The sequence below is a fragment of the Hemicordylus capensis genome, chromosome 3 (assembly GCF_027244095.1).
Source record: "Hemicordylus capensis ecotype Gifberg chromosome 3, rHemCap1.1.pri, whole genome shotgun sequence".
Classification (NCBI taxonomy): Eukaryota; Metazoa; Chordata; class Lepidosauria; order Squamata; family Cordylidae; genus Hemicordylus; species Hemicordylus capensis.
In genome coordinates, this window is record NC_069659.1 from 13,529,453 (window position 1) to 13,550,509 (window position 21,057).

At 43.3% G+C, this 21,057-nt stretch overlaps 2 protein-coding genes and 1 long non-coding RNA gene across 7 annotated transcripts in view; 2 read left to right on the forward strand and 1 right to left on the reverse strand.

Moving 5' to 3' along the window:
- PCF11 (PCF11 cleavage and polyadenylation factor subunit) overlaps positions 1-7,727 on the forward strand; it is a 22,817-nt gene extending 15,090 nt beyond the window's left edge. Inside the window, exons 10-16 of the mRNA XM_053312727.1 lie at positions 426-545; positions 1,608-1,722; positions 2,411-2,594; positions 4,547-4,702; positions 5,603-5,695; positions 6,051-6,086; positions 6,648-7,727. Of these exons, the coding sequence (XP_053168702.1) occupies positions 426-545; positions 1,608-1,722; positions 2,411-2,594; positions 4,547-4,702; positions 5,603-5,695; positions 6,051-6,086; positions 6,648-6,863 (920 nt within the window). The 3' untranslated portion in view covers positions 6,864-7,727. The remainder of the gene's footprint in view (positions 1-425; positions 546-1,607; positions 1,723-2,410; positions 2,595-4,546; positions 4,703-5,602; positions 5,696-6,050; positions 6,087-6,647) is intronic.
- The window catches only part of LOC128352287 (uncharacterized), a 21,992-nt gene extending 7,526 nt beyond the window's left edge, over positions 1-14,466 (reverse strand). Inside the window, exons 1-2 of the long non-coding RNA XR_008320302.1 lie at positions 14,254-14,466; positions 12,629-12,693 (exon numbers count right to left, since the gene is read on the reverse strand). This is a non-coding gene — a long non-coding RNA (uncharacterized LOC128352287). The remainder of the gene's footprint in view (positions 1-12,628; positions 12,694-14,253) is intronic.
- ANKRD42 (ankyrin repeat domain 42) overlaps positions 14,326-21,057 on the forward strand; it is a 25,197-nt gene continuing 18,465 nt past the window's right edge. For 4 of the 5 annotated variants that reach the window (XR_008320299.1, XR_008320300.1, XM_053312728.1 and 1 more), the window contains exons 1-4: positions 14,326-14,481; positions 18,117-18,280; positions 19,526-19,633; positions 20,411-20,530. Coding sequence is in view for 3 of the 5 variants with exons in the window: in XM_053312728.1 (XP_053168703.1) it covers positions 14,457-14,481; positions 18,117-18,280; positions 19,526-19,633; positions 20,411-20,530 (417 nt within the window). In the remaining 2 variants the exon portion in view is untranslated. The remainder of the gene's footprint in view (positions 14,482-18,116; positions 18,281-19,525; positions 19,634-20,410; positions 20,531-21,057) is intronic. The other variant, XM_053312729.1, reaches the window with a different exon arrangement.

Below are 21,057 nucleotides of genomic sequence, written 5' to 3' on the forward strand. Positions count from 1 at the left end.
CAGGATCTTGTATGTGTACTATGGGATATTTTACTCTCATGTTGCATCATTGAGACTCCCCTCAGCTAGAAAAGCAGTTAGCCATGTAAACATGGCCCCATTGGGAACTAGTCTCATGATTTTTGGAGTCCTGGTCTTGCATAACACTTGGAGGATAGGTTCTCATGTGCTGTTGGGCCTTTTGCACGTGTTAAAAATGATGTAAGGAAAAGGGAAGGGGCAGAAGAGGATTAAAAAAAAATGAGAAGAGATTATGGTTAAAGATGGAGGCAGAGTCGGGGTGGAAGATCTGACAATTAACTTGTGTGGTCATTTTGTGACCAGACCTTTTTGCTTAAGCCTTATTCATTTAACTATCGAGATGATAGAATGTATTGAGTTTTCTGGGAGAATGTAATGAGTATGGACATTTTCATCCGCACCAGGGAATGCCCCACTTTCCTATCCTGATAATCACCTTGGCCAACTTGATGTAAATGAATTGTACTCAAAACTGCTTTCAACGGGAATCCTCAAGGTTTTACAGCCTGACTCAGCTTCAACTCGTAAGTATCACATTCACCTTTTTCGCCTACTTTACCAGTTATGAGATCCCCTGGCATTCTGTCTTTGTGTCCGCCCATGTATGTGTGTTCCCCGCATTAACTTTGCAATGCCTGGACCAATATGAACCAAATTGGGTACAGTTGTAGGGGCACCTTAACAGCGTAATTTGTGATGATGTCATCCACCCCGATTCAAGATGGCGGATACATAAGCCTTTGAGGTGCAAGTGGGCTAACTTGTGAACTGCCTAATTGGTTTGAACCAAATTTGCTACAGCTGTAGGGACACATAGGGATACCCCAATGGTGTAGTTTGTGATGATGTCATCTACCCCAATCCAAGATGGCGGACACATGAACATTTGAAGTGCAAGAGCTATAACTTGTGGACCTCGATTTGAACCAATTATAGTCCAGTTATAGAGACAGTGAAAGGAAAGCAGGCTGATTAGTTCTTACTAGAACAACTTGTTTTATTCTGCATAGTATTAAGCAGAATAAGTATTAATACAAGCAGTATTAAGCTTTGTATGAGACCCAGTTGTGTGTGGAATCTCATATGTTTGATCTAAGCATCTTGAATATCTTGTAGCCATTAATGGCTTTAATGGTAGCTGCCATTCAGAATTTGAAGACTTGCACCTTTGGGCAGAAATGGACAATTTGGGACAGGAGATACTTATTTTGTTATTTTGGTAAGTTGCGCTTCAATACAAAGATTTCCAGGCTGATGCACACAAAAACATAAAATGATAAAAAAAAAGAGAGCAACAATCAGTAAAATGGAAGGAGAAAATCTCATCCAAACATGCTTCTCGAACATTGAAATGCATATGGAAAAAGATCTTCACTTGGTGACAAATTGATTATTGTCTAACATAATAAGTATATTGGACCTGGTCATAACTTTCTCATTAAAGCCAAGAGAGATGTTGGGTGGAATTGTGATAAGTTAAATTCTGAACCTTTAATATAGACCAGCTAGATCAAAGCTGTGCTGTTTTGTCCTGGATACTCCTATACACTTTGATCCAATACTGACAGCATATTTTATTTGTTTAGAAGTCAGTGAAGTTTCTACACAGCCAGTTCCAGAGGAGGAAGAGGATGATCAAGACCAGAATGAGGATCAAGATGTTCCAGACCTGACTAGTTTTGTGATAGAAGAACTGAAACAGTATGTATACGAACTGAGTTGATAACACAGAGTGGGGCTGGTCAAGACAGGTTAACTTAATTGTTTTGATCAAGGGCAAATGAAACTTAATTGCAAGAGGTCAGGAAACTCCTGTTTTAAGTACAGGAGAGCAAAACAGTCATTTTCTGTATTATGTTGCATAATTAAATAGTACTTTGGGTTTTAAAGGAAATTTATAGAATTAGACATTACTCACTGGTGCATCCTGAGAATTTAGAGTCCTTTGATTTAGAAGGTGTGGAAACTTCTTTGGTTAGTTCACATAAACTTGATTGGAGTGCTGACTTGCCTCTTTCAGTTAGGGCTATGACCTCATTCCTGGTCCAACCTAGTCCTTGACTCTTTTTTCTTTGCCTTCCTGCCCCTCAGACCTAGCACTAGATAAGCCCCACTAGGTGAATTAGGCCTCTAACACTTGGATGAGAAGCTCCAAATTGTCTATTTCTTAACTTAGGTAAAGTTCTAGAACAAGTAGCCATGAGAGAAATCGGTAGCAGTTACTGAATGAATTTGAAACTATAACACATTTTAGCCACCTCCAAACCTAAAAACAGGTTTTGTCTTGTGTTAACCTTCTATGTTGGGACTCTTGGAAGTTTGCATGTCTTTTCCCTCCCATAAGTAATTGCCGTAATCAGCTGCTGAAAAGTGTCCAACTTGTTTACAGGCGCTATGATAGTGTTATAAACCGGCTCTACACTGGTATTCAGTGTTACTCTTGTGGAATGAGATTCACAACCTCACAAACGGATGTATATGCAGACCACTTGGACTGGCATTATCGCCAGAACCGCACGGAAAAGGATGTCAGCAGGAAAGTCACTCACAGAAGATGGTACTACAGTTTAACAGTAAGTAGCAAATCAATTACATGCTTTGCCTGCCCTGTTGAAACAAAAAAACCGCCAAGATAATATGCACTTAAACATGCATCCTCTCAGCATGACCTTGAGCTAACTAACTGAAAATTATCTTGACTGCTTCTGAAAATCACCTCAGCTTTTCTAGGTTATGGAGTATTGGATGATGGCTTTGTAAGAATGTTATCAAACCCCTGATAAATCTACCTGTCTATAGCCTTTCCTTTGAATTCTTGAGGGCACCTGCTGCTTAAGCAGCTTTTTCGTTGCCAGTGGAACTTCCTTCTGGATTTGACACACTTTCCTGTCTACATAAGCTAGTCAGGATAATGTGCTCTGTAAGTAATCCATTGCCTCAGCAGTGGCCTCTGGTGGTCAAATGTAGACAGTATCTGCTTTTGAGAAGCAACATATTGCTTGCAGCTATGTTTTCAAGAATGTCTTTGCAGTTGCAAAGATTAAATGCTAAAATGAAAATTTGAAAGATGACATTCTTGTGGTTCTAACCAAGTAGTCACAGCACAAATACATATTTTTGTTCTGTGTCTGACTGAAACTACTGTTTCACACACTTGATCTTAGCCAAAAGGCCGAGAAGCTTTTATGCAATTGTGCCTTTTATCTCTTTTTATACCTTTTATGTCTTGTATACCGTTTTATGCCCTTTTATGCAATGCTTTTTAATGCTTCCTTAGGCCTTTTAATGTATCATTATTCATTATACTTTGTACTGTGTAATCACTCCCTGCATTGTATACTGGTATATGACTGTAATAAAGATGATTGATTGATTGATACTGTTTCATAGGTAGAGCTTGACTGAAAGATAATTTTGCTTTATCAAACAAATGACTAAAACTTTAGATTGATGTTGAGGACTGTGCTGCATGTGTCAGTTTAATGCAGTATCTTGGTAGTCTGAAGTGTTGTGTGCCATTTGGTGATTTGAATCAGCCACAAGTTTAATATACTGTTGCATAGTTCTGAGGGGAATAGAGCTTAAAATGTGGTATAGGATGATGAGGAGTTAGCTTTTTCATAAAAGAGCAAGGATTCACAATACTGGAACCTGTTCCTAAAAGAACATAAGAATAGCCCTGCTGGATCATACCCAAGGTTTATCTAATCCAGCGTCCTGTTTCACCCAGTTGCCTACCAGATGTCCCTGGGAACTAGGGATGTGTACAGAACTGCGGAGCTGCAGTCCGGCACTGGGGTGGGGGTTCCTTTAAGGGTGGGGGGAGGGTGTATTTACCCCTCCCGCCACTTTTCTCCTGCCAGCGTGTGTATTTTAGTAAGCATTTCCTCTTCTTATGTGGGCTGCACAGTTTCAGCCCTCCAGCTGTTGTTGGACTTCCCCCGGTCATCTGCAAAAGGCTTCAGAAAGCCTTTTGCATGTGTACATATCACATCTCCGTGTCACGCCGCGTACACACGCAAAAGGCTTTCTGAAGCCTTTTGCAGACGACCAGGGAAAGGGGCAGCAGGGAGGTACCCTGCCACCCCAAATGCTTACTAAAATATGCGTGCCAGTGGGGGGAAAGTGGTGGGAGGGGTAAGTACACCCTCCCCCAGCCCTTAAAGGACCACGCCCCCCCCGGTACTGAACCGCCCCATGTCCGGACCGGTCCGGAGGCGTTTAGAATGGCCTTCGGACCGGTCTGTGCACATCGCTACTGGGAACTCGACAGGCAAGAGGTGAGGGCCTCCTTGCTGTTGCTCCCCTGAGACTGGTATTTAGAGGCATCTTGCCTCCAAGGCTGAAGGTGGCCTGTAAGCCCCTCAGACTAGTATCCATTGATGAACTCGTTCTCTATGAATTTATAAAACCTTTAACTTTATTTTATTTTTAAAATCACACAGACTTATTGCAACAGATTATGAATCTGTCAGAGACAAAAACCCTGAGTTCTAACATGTGCTCTATCAACATTTTACTTTAGGACTGGATAGAATTTGAAGAAATTGCTGATTTAGAGGAACGTGCAAAGAGCCAGTTCTTTGAAAAAGTGCATGAAGAAGTTGTGTTAAAAACACAAGAAGCTGCTAAGGAAAAGGAGTTTCAGAGTGTCCCTGCAGGCCCAGCTGGAGTAGATGAGGTAAACACAGCTCTTTATCCTGGCCTTAGTGTACTTATTCTGTGAAGATGGTTTAACACCACAGAATGCTTGCTTTTTGTTTCTACAAGCATTCATTCATATTTGCCCATAGTTATTTATTTTTGCATTTTTATACCGCCTTTCGTTAAAATATAGCCCCAAGGCGGTTTAATAAAATAAATAACAATAATAATAGTTATAATAAATGAGTATATGCAATAAAACCCTTGCCACCATGGGTTTGGCTTCTGAAGGCATGTATTTTAAGGTATGGAGGATGAGTGGGCCAAATATGAATCCACTATGGGCCAAATATGAATCCACTATATTTGCTTATATTTTTAATTGTGGAAAAGAAATTCTCATTTAAGTAATTTGTCTTCCTTTGGGGACTCAAGTAAGAAGGCAGTGTGTACAGTAGTTTGGCCTTAGCAGTCATTTAAGTGTGGCCACACTTTAATGTCTCTTAACAAGATGAGCAGTTCAGTCTGTGTGTAGTTGCAAGGTGTAAGGAGAGCATTCCTTCTTAGTAATTCTACATTAATACCTTTAAAATTGAATAGAAACTTGCAGAGAGCATTTATCAAAAAAGATTTTACAGTAATTAAAACACCTAGCATATCTTGTCCTCCACTTTCAAGCTAAATTGCACTTTGTAGTTTCATTGTTAGAATTAGAAGCTGCATCCAGTCATTTTAGTGTGGCTGTCTGCTTCCCCTTTTGATTTAGCTAGCTTAATTGCATGCCTGCATTGGTCCTGTCCCTGCCCTTTTCTTAATCTGACTAAATAAGGTTGCTTCTTTTTCTCAATATTTCTTAATACGAGTAAAATAAGATTACAAAACAACAAGGAAGCTGTAAATGTAAAGGATGTTCTTTAACTGCTTTTCTGTATTTCAGAGCTGTGAAATTTGTCAGGAGCAGTTTGAGCAATATTGGGATGAGGAAGAGGAGGAGTGGCATTTAAAAAATGCCATTTGTGTAGATGGAAAGGTAATGTTGAAAATATTCTTGATCTTGGTAGTTGCCTAGGAGAACAAAAAAAAAAAGGGCTTTAAGAACCAGTTGTCATACTGAATTTTGCAGGGATTATATCTCTGAAAGTGCTCTTTCCTGTTCCATATTACTTATTGAGTTGCACCAACCTACTTCAGTGGGCAGGTGCTTACATTGTTACAGGCCTTTGTCAGACAGTGAATTAGCAAAAGGGGGCTTAATGACTTCAGTAGTACCAAAATATTCTACAGTTGCCAGTATAAAGTTTTTAGTGGAAGATGTGACTTGAGAAAATGAAAATAATCTTCTGTTCCTAAAAATATGTTGTAACATGTTATCTTTTCCTCACCAGATCTACCATCCATCATGTTACGAAGATTATCAAAATGTAAGTGCATTCTTGTCTTGACTTTCTTTAGGTTTATAAATCAAATCTACAAAACATTGGCTGTTTACTGTAATGCTCATTAGACATGCAGAGTGAGTTATGTGGCATAAATAAACAACTTGGAAAGCCTATAGATGAAAAGAATTGTACCTTGTGTTTTAAATGTGCTGTATGTAATATTCGTTCTTGTCAGGAAAGCCTTTATGCATCTGAAGCATTTGTCTAAATATGGAAAAAATAGTCCAGGTGCTGTGTTGATTTTGAAAAAAAATCATTAAGCAATGAATTACTAGTCAGGGATTTTTTTTACTTGTGTTTGAGTCAAATTTACTTGTGGAATCACGAGGGCCAGAAACCTTTTTGTTGTTTTTAAGAAGAGAGCTGGGATTCCCAGATTCCTGACATGACAAAAGTACTCAAGTCTCCTGCATGTTTTATATAGCCTCAGATGGCATAAAAGTTGTGAAAGCCATTTTAACTTCAGTCTTGTTAACAGACAAAAGCTACCAATGAAGTGTTAGTGGTGAAAATTCCAAATGTGATTTTATTCTTGGCTTACAGACCTCATCATTTGATTCAACACCATCTCCTAGCAAAACCCCTGTAGAAAATCCACTAAATATTATGTTGAACATTGTCAAGCAAGAAATACCAGACTCCTGTAGCAGTCCCAAAGTCAAAGAAGAACCTGAGGAAAAGCCTGATGAGTGTATGGAAGAGAGCACATCTGCATCGGCCGAAATTAAAACAGAACCTGAAAAGGTTGAGTCAGTTTAAACAATTTTTTTTATTACAGAAAAGAGCTACTGTGTTCTAGCTGACTCTAGAAGGCAAATAATTTTTATATGAATAAAGTATTCACCTGGGGCAGGGCCCCAGCTGCTTATTTGGTTAATAAATACATTTTTGTATTTGAATTTCTTATTACCTGCACAGTGTCAGGTGTCTATTGTGTGGAAGTTCTGTAGATGGCGTACAAAATTAACAGGAATAGACTGTATATGTAAGAAAAATTGTATGATTTTTTCACTTGTGGAAATGTAAATTATAAATAAAAGATATTTTTTGCTATCTATGGAGTATAATGTTTATGCACACCATCTAATTAAAAAGTGTTTCTGTTTTGGGGATATTCTTAAGTGGAACTGAATTTGAACTTCAACATAGACCCCGTGTTAATAGGATTCTCAAAGAAAATGCCTGATGGCCTTTTTTGGATTCATAGGAAAGTTGTTAAGAAGAACATTTCAGTTCCAGAAGAGATTCCTGCAAACATTGGATTGCTTTTCTTTACATGCATTCACATCCAGATATTTAAAAAGAAGGCTAGGAGAGGTACATAACAAAATAACATGTGCTTGACTTTGAACACGTGCCAACAGTTTACAGAAAAAACCCAGGGTGTACTGGGAACAGAAGCAATTTCAGATTTTCTTAATTTTTTTCCATCCAGTTAAATACACAAGAATTTAGTAGATGAACCAATTTCCTTTAACTTTTACAGAAGAGAAACATAAATGTAAGATTTGCTCAGTTTGAAATATGGTTAACATTTTTGTTGGTTTAACTTGGGTCTAGATGGTAAAGAGACTACATGAGATGTTAATATTTATTTCATGTAATAAACTAGAATGAATCATATACCAGTCTGAATCTCATTATTTCTTGGGTGGTTATGGGAAGGGTTGAGTATGTGTGCATCTGGATTAAAACTGAATATGTTTCTAAATGTCACTGGACATCATTTTTAAGTTTAAATTTAAAAACTGAGTCTCAAAAATGACACTAGAGATCTGTGATTGAATGTCCTGACTCATTGCAAAAACTTAAAAGCAGCAGGTGGGGGAGGAAGTTGGATCAGGCCAGTGTTACTGAAGGGAGGACCTATATAACCTTACCCTCATCTTTTTCCTGTTTTCCCTGCAGTTGGGAGGGGAAAGACCTGCCTTCTTCAAATCTTAGTTGCTCTCTAAGCAGAACTTTTCTTCCATTTTGCACAGTCTAGTTTACTACCATGTATATAGTATCACCTGTGTCTATAATGCTATATAGTGTATTATGTATATAGTGCTACTTGGTGTTTAGGTAGGTCCATATTCTTGAAGCTCACAATCAAAGAGGCACAAAAAAGAATACAGGAAGGTAAGGGAAGAGCATGCTTGTAACTGAACTATGAAGGCTTAATGTTGCCAAATAACTTCTTCCCCCATATTCAGCATTCCTATTCAAATCAATGGGACTTGAAGAGCTTACTTCTGGTTGGGTCATGCCCATAGTACATAGGAAGCTGACTTACAGCAAGTCAGACCCTTGGTCCATCTAGCTTTGTATTGTCTGCACTGAATGGCAGCAGCAGCCCTCCAAGGCTTCAGGCAGGAGGCTTTCTCAACCCTACCTGGAGATGCTGCCAGGGAGTGAATGAAGGACCTTCTGCGGTCCTACAGATGCTCTACCACCATGCTTCAGCCCCATGCCCAGTCTACATTAATTTCCCATTTCAAACATGAAGAGTTCTGTGTAATTCAAACACACCCATCCCTTTCAATTTTGGTTGAATAAAACATTTTAAACTGATGAACTCAATGAATACCATTCAACTCAACTGATGAACTCAGTGAATACCATTGAGCCAAGGGCATGGTTATGCAAAATGCTCACAAGTGGCAAGTTACATGAATCCTGCCATTCAGCATTTATTTGCTGTGACCTAAGTAATTGGCACAGAATTTGTCTTTCAAAGCTTGGGTTTGGATCATGGCTTCTCGGGGGCTAGAATAACCTCAGTACAAAGCTTTGACTGCAGCAGGTGTCCAGAAATAAATTACTCCAGAACACAACTGCTTTCCATCAATCTCTTTATGGATGGCACCTTTTGGTACCAATGAAGGGACCTAAAATCCACCTCCTAGAAATGGATCGTTTCATTGTTAACATTTTAAATTTTATCACTAGTTGGTTTTGTTTTGATTGGTCTTGCTCCAAGGAGCTCAGGGAAGTTTTGAAAATAGAACCAATAGGAAAAAGGTTACATGACAATACTGTGTAAGAGGTGTAGGCAACCTTGGCTCTCCAGCTGCTGTTGAACTACCATCATCTCCAGCCACCATTTATTGTGGCTGAGGGATGATGGGACTTGTAGTTCAACAACAGCTAGAGAGCCCAGCTTGCCTACCCCTGTTCCTGTCCACTGCCCCGTGTCTCACCCAGAGTTCTCCACTGCCCCTGCATCTCCTCTGGAGTCTTCCGCCGCCTCCAGATCTGGTCCTAGATCCTATTGATAGAGCTTGGCCAATTGCAAGCTCTGTCGGCAGCATGCACAGCCAGCTTGCTATCAGTTGTTAGTGGGAAGACAGTCAGGCTGACTCGGGAGGCAGAGCAGCCTGAAGCAAACAGAGTGTGTGTGTGTGTTGCCACTGCTTTTCTACAGGGCTCAGAGGTGCACCTAGGTAATTCTGGAGCCTGGACCTAAAGGCCCTTGGAGCTGCAAGTTAAGCATCATCCCCTACACACACACTGTGCCACACGTATTTTTAACACATGGGTTCTTGAGGGCACAAACAGCAATTGAACTCACAAGAACATTTAGATTGTGAGCCCTTTGGGGACAGAGATCCATCTTATTTATTATTTCTCTGTGTAAACCGCCCTGAGCCATTTTTGGAAGGATGGTATAGAAATTGAATTAATAATAATTGAATTAATAATAATAATATAAAATGGGTATATTTATGCAAATATGCATTTGCAGAAGCATTTCAATGCTCAACCTTATTTATTTTATTTATTGAATTTCTATACCTCTTTCTAATATAGATTTCTAATATAGAAATCTCTAGGAAGTGTATATATTAAAAATATAAAATATAAAACATTTAAAACTCAGAAAAACAGATAAAAATCATAATAGATAATCTAAAATTTAAATTTCAGTTAAAAGCTTGGGAAAACAAGTATGTCTTCAGGATCCTAAAAGTAAATGGAGAAGGTGGTGGTCTTATTTCAGCAAGGAGCATGTTCCAAAGCCCTGGGCAGCCACAGAGAAGGCCCAGTCCCGAGTTGCCACCAAACAAATTGGCGGCAACCATAACCAGATCTCTCCAGATGAACTTAATAGGCAACAAGGTTCACAACCGAGAATGCGCTCTCTTAAGTACCCTGGACCTAAGGCATTAAGGGCTTTATAGGTAATAACCAGCACTTTGTATTTTATTTGGAAACATATTGGCTGCCAGTGCAGTTGTTTTAGAATCAGTATTATATGGTCCCTTCGGGTAAACTCAGAGACCAATCTGGGGGCTGCTGTACCAATTGTCGTTTCCAAACTATGTACAAAGGCAGCCTCACATAGAGTGCATTACAGTAGTCAAGCCTAAAGGTTACCAGCATATGTACCACTGTTTAAGGCCATTTGTCTCCAGAAATGGACGTTACTGATAAAAAAAACACTCCTGGCCACAGCCTCAACCTGAGAAACTAGGAAGAGTTTGGGATCCAGGAGCGCTCCCAGACTATGAACCTGATCTTTTAGGGGGAATGCAACCCCATCCAGAACAGGCAGATCTAAACCATCTCTGGGATCCCAACCCCATCTTGTTAGGATTCAGCTTCAGCCTGTTAACCCTCATCCAGCCCAATACCGCCTCCAGGCAGGCACTTGGTGGGGGTCATGCCATTTCCTGATGAAGTTGGTATGGAGAAATAGATGAGTGTCATCAGCATATTGATAGCATCCCAGACCAAACTTCCCGACAATCTCTCCCAGCGGTTTCATGTAGATGTTAAAAAGCAATGGAGACAGTATGGAGCCTTGTGGAACCCCAAACTTTAGCTCTCGCTTTCCAGAACAACAGTCTCCAAGTGATGACACCATTTGGAATCTGCCAGAAACATAGGAGTGGAACCACTGTAAGACAGTGCCACCCAATCCCACCAAGCGACACAGCAGGATACCATGGTCAATGGTATCAGAAGCTGCCGAGAGATCCAAAAGGATCAGCAGAGACACACTCAGAGTCGATCGCCAATTGGAGATCATCCATCAGGCCGACCAAGGCTGTCTCAACCCCATAGCCCATCTGAAAGCCAGTTTGGAAAAGATCAAAATAACTGGTTGGTCTGAATAAACATAACATATTCCCATTCTGCATGTTTCTTTCCCCACTCCTCTCTCTGTCTCTAAATCAGTTGTCACGCTGGGCTGCCTGGCACAGATCACAGTCACACTTGGCCACCCAGCAGCATGGCGTGGCAACCACACCACCTGGGATAGACTAAAGTGGATGGGGGGGGGGCACAGGGTGTGTGGAGGCCCTGGACTTCTGCCTGGAAGACCAGGGGTAAGAGTGCCTTTGGTTCAGGGCTGCTTGTCTTCACTAAGGCTCCTTGTACTTCCTTGTCTCTGGGTCATCCTTTGCCAACCTCCTACCACCTTTTCTTCTCTCCTGCACATACACTTCTCTCCTGCTTGCTGCCGCCACCACCACTCCTTTCCAAGGCTCCTTGCCTCTTCAAGGCTTTCTCATCCTTGCCTCTTTTCCGTGCCCTCCTCTGCCAACTTCCTCCTTGTCGGCTCTCCCTCCACTTTTGTTGAAAAGGGCTATGCAAATATTCATGAATTGCAGTAGTCTTTGGTTGTGGGTGGCTGGGTGGAGAGTAACCTTGGTTGGGGGAGCCTTTAGTAACTCCCTTGATGATTATACTGATTGTAGCTGTATTCTTTTATTTGGGTGGAAGCAGGGAGAGTGGCTCAGGCTGTCACCTAACTGTAATATTTAAATTTGTGCGTGCACAAAAACCTCACAAAATCACACAAAATCTCAAAGGAGGTACCTGAACAGAAGGTCTGCAGCAGAAGAGTAAAGTAAAGATAAAGTGTGCCATCAGGTCAGTTTTGACTCCTGGTGCCCACAGAGCCCTGTGGTCGTCTTTGGTAGAATACAGGAGGGGTTTACATTTGCCATCTCCCACACAGTAGGAGATGATGCCTTTCAGCACCTTCCTTTATCTCTGCTGTCAGATATAGTAGCAGCAGGGATTTGAACCGGCAACCTTCTGCTTGTTAGTCAAGCATTTCCCTGCTGCGCCATTTAAAGTTAGGCCACAGAGTAGTATGCTTGTTAAAAGGTCAGGAACCCCTGCATTAGAGCAATAATGAAAGAAGCAGCAGAAATACAAATGTTATGTGGATTTTATTTTGCAAGCTGCTTTTGAAGATGTTTAAGTCAAAAAGTGAGTAAGAATCCTCTGAAAAAATAATCAGGAGGGGTGTATGTATGTATGTGTGACAGTGTACTACATAGTGAGCCATACAATTATTCAGACATGATGTTCAACACACGTACAGTAGTGTTGGTGCCTGGGCCCAACTGCCTGGGTTTGCACCTGGGTGTGGGTTTGTACACGTGGTTAGAGGTGGGAATGCACCAGAATCACATTTAAAGCTGCACAGTTATTCACACGAGATGTGAATTCACAGCTGAACACATGACATATACAACAGAATGTCTGTATAGAACTTCTGAATAGGGCTTTTACGTACTTACTTATTTGGCATTTATATTCTACTTTTCAGGCAAACCTCCCAAAGCAGTTTAGGAGGGGGGGAAACCTGGAATAAAGAACAATATATCAAGGCCACACGTTTACATCTTTACTTGGGTCTTAGTCTTACTTCTTTCTTCTCTCCTTCTCTCAGAGCAAGATGGTCCCTAGTTTAAATATATAAATGTCCCCTGCTAACATAATGCCCTCTGCTACATAATGTCCCCTGCTAACTGAGTAGAGAGACACCTTTTTAAAGTGGAGATTCTCTTTATTTAGCAGGGGGAGAGCAACTGGCCCTATCCATCCCCAGCACAGTATTCCTCCAGTGGCTACAACAGCCAGTGGCTGTTGCTGGTGTTAATCTTTTCTTTCTTTCTTTCTTTCTTTCTTTCTTTCTTTCTTTCTTTCTTTCTTTCTTTCTTTCTTTCTTGTGAGCCCTTTGGGGACAGGGAGACATTTTATTTGTTTGTTTGTTTATGTCTATGTAAACCGCTTTGGGAACTTTTGTCAAAAAGCTGTATAAATAGTTGTCGTATTTGTATCCGTATAAGAAACTTGCTGGACCAGGCCCAAGGCCCATCTAGTCCAGCAGCATTGTGGTCCCACAGTGGCCCTCCAGATGCCTCTGGGAAGCCCATAAGCAAAGCCTCTGGAGACAGGGAGCCATCGTATTTATTTATTTATCATTTATCTATGTAAATCGCTTTGGAAACATTTGTTGAAAAGTGGTATATAAATGTTGTTGTTGTTGTTAATTCAATTTCTATACGGCCCTTCCAAAAATGGCTCAGGGCAGTTTACACAGAGAAATAACAAACAAATAAGACGGACCTTTGTCCCCAAAGGGCTCACAATCTAAAAAGAAACACAAGATAGACACCAGCAACAGCCTCTGGAGGTACTGTGCTGGGGGTGGAGAGGGCCAGTTACTCTCCCCCTGCTAAATAAAGAGAATCATCACAGTAAAAGGTGCCTCTTTGCCCAGTTAGCAGGTTGTTGAGATGAAGGCATGCCTCCTCTCCTCCTGTTGCTCCCCTGTAATGGGTACACTCGGAGTAGAGTTGCCATGCCCCCTGAAATTTCGGGTTTCACCCAGATTTTAAGCACCTCACCCAGATTGCTTAGTCCACCCAGATTCGCCTGGATTTCAGCTCTCCCCTGCCCCGCAAAAAAGCTAAGTTCTGGCCCTTGCAGAAGCAGAGTTATGGAGCAAAACGTGCAGTCACTATTCTGCTTAAAAATTATTTTCCAGCCAATTTACATAACCTGTTGATTAGGCAGCCAGATTTGGAAAGCCAGAAGAGTATGGCAACCTTAACTAGTTGGAGGCACCCTGCGTCTGGACCTGGAGGTAGCTTATAGCCATCAAGACTGGTAGTGATGTAGCAGTCAATAGACCTGTCCTCCTCCATGAATTTGCCCAACAGAATGGATGGGTCTAAGACAAAGCTGTCAAATGTGTGTGTGTGTGTGTCGAATGTAATGTACGATACGGTACGGTACGGATCACAGTGCGTATGCCATACACAGGCAGTACATGCTGCCTTGAACACAACATGTGAATGGTGTGTGCATGCAGGGGGGGTTTCTCCTCCTAAAGGAAGCTGCAGTTTCTCATGCTCACGCCTGGGCGGCTGCTGGGCCAATCCGGCCTGTTGCTCCCAGTCCAGGCAGAGAGCGCAGCTCAGTTTCCCAGGAAGTGTACCCAGTCGCCATGGCAACCCTCCTGCAGCTGAGCAGCCACAAAGGAGCCAGAAGCTGCAGAGCAGAAAGAGGTGCAGGCCTGGGAGGAGGACCTAGAAAGCAGCTCCCCTCTGGTCCAGAGCCATGCCGGCTACGGCTGCCTCAGCTGGTGAGAAATTGGGGGCCGGGGGAGGGGGGGGCTACCGCACGCTGAGTTCTGCCTTTTCTTTTCTTACTGTGCCTTTGACAGCAGGCCTCCCACTTTGCACTTCATAATCCTGACACCACAAACTGAGTGCCTCTGAGCATATACAGATCGGGTTGCCAACTCGGACGGAAGCTATTCTTGGAGACTTCCTCTGCCCGCCCCGGTAATGTTCAGACTACCAAGCCGTTAACATTGCTTTCCGGAGCAACTTGGAGATTAGTGTGGATACCCAGAGACTTCAGGTCAGTCCTGGAGGGCTGGCGACCCTACATGCCGACGTCTCTCCCTGGAATGTTGAAACCATATTTAATGTGCTGGTGAGCAGAATGCCTCTACGCCTGTGCAGAGTTCCTGTCTCTTCTGGTGATAAACAGCTCTGGCAAAATCGTGATTATGGTGGGGAGCCTTTGGTCGGCATGGAACAAATGCTGTAAAAATAGACCAATAGGCAGATCATCTGAACATGGGCAGAGGGGAGATCTCTTCTGACAAGAAGCTGTTTTTAAAAAGTCCGTATAAACGTAGGGTGTCTTGAGCACGTGACAGCAGCAGGAGAGAGGGCATGCCTTCAGCTCCTGCCTGTGGGCTTCCCAGGGGCACCTGGTGGGTAAACCACACCTGTATTCGACCAAGAAAACCACATGGCTCTGCGTTCGCCACGAGTTGACACCGACTCGACGACACAACCAAGGTCAAGAGGAGCAGTAGATTCTAGGCGGCGGCAACAGAGATGCCCTGTTCCCACCAATATTCTCACCTCCCCAATGACCTCACTGGGTCTCGCCCTCCCTGACCTGGCGGTGGTGGCCACACCGCTCCCACCACCACGGCTTGAGCTCCTCCTGCTCCCAGCTGCTAATCTCCTCACTCTCTCTGCCTTTTGAAAGGGCAGGGGGTGAGGAAGGGGGTGGCCGGAGCTGTGGACAGAATTCCTGCCACTTCATTCCCTGCTCCCTGCCTTTCCAAGAGGAGGAGGGTGAGCCTGAGTAGAGGCAGCAGCTGCCACTACCTGCTGAGGAGACCTGGGGGAGGAACTGGAGGGAGGAGGGAAATCAGGGGCTGGGCAGGGAGGTTGGAGCTGGGCTATGTGGAAACTGGGCAGGGGCTTACGGAAGGGAGGTCATGGCTGTAGAATCCAGAGGAAAGGGTTGTCCTTCAGCAAGGACAAGACAGTGGGGTGGCATCAGGAATATTAATGGTTTAATGGCATAGATGTGATGTACAGAGAGGCAAGTGCAGACTGCTTTTCTGTGCTCTTGCTGCTGGCTGTTTGTTAGCCCCGCCTCTACTCCAGGACTGGAATCCAAGTAACGAAAGCCCCATTCAAAAGCTGGCCTGGATCAAGGAATGGGTTAACCTCAAACACCACACTGGCTGTGTGGAGGGATGGGGGCATAGCGTGCTCCACACACTGAAGTGGGGAGCAGCTCCTTGTTCTGCCTCAGGTTGTCATGTCTGGGCAGGGCTGGTGTGTCCACCAGGCAAGGAGCACCCGTCAAGGCAAAGCTGGACCAGAATCAAATACAAGCCGGTGGTCAAAGGCCAGGTAATCCATCCAACAGGGGTGAGCTAAGCCAGAGTCAAAGATGCTTAAGGGAGGAAAGCTGGTCTAGTGGTAGCAAGCATGAATTGTCCCCTTTGATAAGTAGGGTCTATCCTGGCTTGCATCTGAATGGGAGGCTACTTATGAGCACTGTAAGATATTCCCCTTAGCGGACTGGGCCATAGCTCAGTGAAAGAGCACCCCCTGCCTGCTTGCATACAAAATATTCCAAGTTCCCTCCCTGGCATCTCCAAGACAGGGCTGAGAGAGACTCCTGTTTGCAACCTTGGAGAAGCTGCTGCCAGTCTGTATAGACAATACTGAGCGAGATAGACCAAGGTCTGACTCAGTATATGGCAGCTCCCTATGTTCCTAAGCAGGAGGTCAAGAGCTAGGGAATCAGTCCAACAGTGATGAACCAAGCCAGAGTCAAACACAAGCGAGAAGTCAGAAACCAGATCACAAACAAGAAAATAGAAGCCGGAATATGTCTACAAGTGGTTGCTCCTGCAAGGAGCAGAGGAAAATGGAAGCTTTAAACAACAGCCAGAGGGGCAGCTCCGCTGGAGCCCGGAATGTCTCAAGCCTTAAAGGGCCTGTACCCTATTTCCTAGGTGCTGGCTATGGTGGGGCTGTGTAGCTGCCGGTGCCTCTGCTTCGTTCTCTGAGTGTGAAGGTGTACTGACCAGCCAGCCCTCCCCTAAAGAGTTAACTGGAAGTGAATCCTGTCCTGACTAACAGGCTGGGGAACTCCAGAGCTCACCCAATCAGCACACCAGGTGGGTTGGACCTAGAGAGCTGCTGAGAGGAAGAGAAGAAGCTAGGCTGGAGGTGAGAGGAACACATGTGGCCATAAGGGACTGGCTGCAGGAAAATGTCTCTGCAGCTCCTTGAAGACAGGAGGGCAGGGAACCTGAATCCTCATCCAGGATTTTGTGAGTTCAAGACAAAGGAAACCAGGGCTTTGGCTTTGAGAAGTTTAGTTTAGGGAAAGTTCGTTTAGTCAGATTTTGTGTTAGACTTTCAGTTGCTTTTGTGTGTGCTTTGTATATCCCTGATACTGGTATATTATTGTTTATCTGCAACGTAACTAAACTAAGAAACACTAGCCATTGCCCATCCAGCCAGGGCATTGCAAAAGACTGTAAGTTTTTAATTGTGCTTTTGTATTTTTCTGCGTACCTGTTCCTTGCAACTGGGTAACCACGATTCTTTTAAGCATGCCACCCCAACTTCACCTGGGGGTGCTTTTTGAAGTATTCTTGTAACTTACTGAGTATTTTTAACTGCAACTAAAAGCTGAGAAAGCCACAGAGGGAAGCAGTCTGTAGTATTTGAATAATAAACTTGTTTTTCTTATTGTTATTTTCTTTTACAAGCCTCTCTGAGTGGATTTTTAACTTGGGTGAAAGTGGGGGGGGGCTGAAAGGGGGATTTTTTATTGTGCAAAAGAAGCCTCAGGAGCTCAGCCGCTATTAGTTTTCCCAATGGGTGTAGGCTTGCACATGGAGGATTTTTGTATACTTTCCTAATAGCAAAATAAAGAGTTTTCCCCAGGATTTCCACCCAAGCCCAGTGGCGGGGGTGTGGGGTGTGTGAAGCTCTGTTGATGTGGGTGGTGGCAGCGGCAGCCATTTTTTAACATTCCAAGAGTAAGGAAGAGTTTTAGGATTAGCCTTTGCCAGAAAGCTCTGTAGGGATGAGTCAGCATTTCCTTCCCTCATGTGAGCTAGCTCTGGGACAAAGGCTATAATCTGCTACAGAAGTGTAGGGGAGTGTTGAGAGTGTTGGTAGGTACAGGGGACCCTGGTGGAGGCAGAGGTCCCTCAAGTCCTGCCTCATTCTAGTCGTCTTCTGAGGCTGACCTAGGCATTATGGCTCAGAGCTCTTGAGCACCTCATCCTGGGAGTCCTCAATGTCAGATGTAGGGTCAGGCCCATGGTTTTGGGCTGAGCCTGGTTAGAATGTATACTTTGGTTTCCCCATTTCCATTTTTTATTTCCCACCCTCAGCAATGCACTAAATGAGCCATTGACCTGTTGCTATTCCTCAGAAGTTCCAAAGAAGCGAAGATCCAAGAACATTCATGAGGCTGTGAAAAGTGGGAATGTGGAACAGCTTGCAGAGTGGGTGAATTCTGGAGTCAGCATCAACGCGGTGGATCCCATCTACAAACTGACACCCTTGCATTGGGCAGCACATTCTGGGAGTCTGGAGGTAAGAGATGGCCTGAGTTGGAATGAGGTGACTGTTGTTTATATCCTGCTTTTAAATTGCAGGGATTTACAAGTAGTCCAAAATGCTCTTATTACTAGAAAGCTCTGAAAACTGGATAGTTGTATCTTTCTCAGCAGCAGACTGAATGAGCAGCATCCAGACAAGGTAGGCATGACTAAGCATCTCTCAAGTCAGTGAGACAATTTAGTCATGACTAAGTTAGATCCCATTAATACCAAGGGGAAGTTGTCATGGCTAACTTAGACTGGATATTCAGGGGTACCCCAACATGGTCAAAATATTTCTACACAACTTTGAAAGCTGAAACGCTATGTGCATGGTAGTCCAAAACACCAATGACTATTGGAGAAGTCTGGAAATAGTACATTTGAACACCTCTCCCTCAGAAGAAGGCCTATTGAAAATAAATATGGTGCTTTTGTATCATCTAGAGAAACTGAAGTTGTTACTAGATGGAGAAACATTCCATATTAAAACACAAGTTCTTACCGCTTTTCTTCTCAGAGTCCAGATTCTGTCTTTGGCTGTCATGCAATTTCACAGCACCACCTGCTGGCTATTTGCTGCCAGTCCATGATGAGAATAGAATATCATCACAGATTGTTAGCAATGGCCAGCAGATGGCACTGCAAAATTGCACAACAGCCAAGGACAGAATCTGGACGCTGAGAAGGAAAGTGGTATGAACTTCTGTTTTAAAATGGAGTAGTTTTCGGTCTGGAAACACCCTGAATCTGCATGTAGCCCAAGAGATAAGGAGAATGGATATGAGTCCTAAACCTAACAATACTTAGTATTTGTGTAGCTCTGGCAAATGTTCAAAGCACTTCAGATGTGTTATCTTCTTGCTATCCTTACACCCACCCCATAGAGTGAATGTTATTCTCCCTATATTGTAGCTGTGTCCAGTTGGGAGCAGCTTGCCTAAGGCCACCTGCTGAGGTCATGGCAGAGGTGAAATTCAACCCAGGGAAGTCCTGATGCACAGTTCAGCCTCTTTGCCACTATGCTAATATAGCCTTCTCTCCACCAGCAGACACAGGCTCTTTTATTTTTAATGACTGCAGATGTGATGAATGCTATCATTAAGCTGACAAGCAGCAATAATTACAAGAGCCTTCTAAATAGGGTTGCCACCTCTCCACAGGCTGAGGGTTGATGAGAGTGGTTGGGAACCTCTGGCTTATAGTACAGGAGGCCATATGAATTGTCTGTCTTTGGTAGTGCCTTCAGTGGCTGCTCTGGCATGGAGCTGATAGGACAGACGTGACGATGAGAGGCTGGACCGTGGCTCACCTTGCTGCTATCAGAGGTCAGGATGCATGCATGCAGGTAAGCATGGATTTGGGGGTGGTGAAAGGGGATAGAGGAGGGTTTTTCACCCTCTTTTCTAAGACTAGGAGTTGGTGGTGTCACCTAATGAAATGGATGGGCAGTGAATTCAGGACAGGCAAAAGGCAATACTTCTAACAATTTATAATTTGCAGGACTCACTGATACATTATTTGGTGATGGCCATGAGCTTTTTGATGGTTTTGAAAGGGGAGTAGACTAATTCATGGAGGAGAGGTCTATCAATGGTGATTTGCCATGATGACTAGATGGAACCTCCATGTTCAGATGTAGTATACCACTCAATACCAGTTCCTATGGAGGAACTGCAAAAGAGGGCTCTTGCCTTCATGCCCAGATTCTGGGCTTCCAAGAGGTATTTGGATGTCCATTGTTGGAAGCAGGATGCTGGACTAGATGGCTCACATCCAAATTAATACTGTGCTTCTGCAACAAAGTGAGTGGAAAAGCTGGGTAGTCTCTTGCAGCCTTGGTCTGATTATGCAAGCATTGTGCTTGCACAACAAGGATAGCAGATAGGTTTTCATCAATCCCTTCGTTAAGGAGATTAAGCTGGTCTTGCAATGGCAAGCATGAAACACTATTCCTTGACCTGATCTGTTTTTAACCCAATCCAACTCAGTAGCCATAAATGCCATTGTACACTGGCCACACCAACTCCTGATTTATTTCCATCCTGTATTGATTTGCTATATAAAACGTTTGATATTACCCTAGGTATGAGACTAGGACTTTCTTTGCCCTGTGTATGTATAGGCTCTCCTTGTTGATGGTGTGAACCTAGGAGCTCAGGACGATCGAGGGTGTACCCCGGCACATCTAGCGGCAGCTCACGGACAGTCATACACTCTGCAAACTATACTCCGGAGTGGGGCGGTAACTAGAGAGCTTCTGTCTTTCTGTTCTTTTTCCTCTTGAGACTCCATTCACATCATGCTATGTTCTAGACTCATACAATCTGCGCTCAGTGTAGACAGTTACAGTTCTGTACACAGGTACAGCTATTCACATGGTACGTTAAACACAGGTACAGTACAGTACTTCCTATCTGTACCCTGCATTTGAGGGACATGTACCCAGGTTCACTTCTTAAATGACTGCAGATACAGTCATTCACACACACAAACACATACTTCTGTACACAGACATCTGGAGGTACAACAACATAATGTCAGAATAGGGCTTTAGAACACTTCTATTGCATATATAGCACAATCCTATGCATATTTGCTGAGAAGTAAGTCCCGCTGTGTTCACCAGGGATTACTCTATGTAGTCTACGTAGAAGTGACTGTTTCGACTTTACTTTTTTGCTTTGGGGTTATAGTGGGTTCCCCTAGTGATTTTTATGCTTTTTGATTTTGATGTTTTATATCACCTTAGATGTCTTTTTAACACCACAA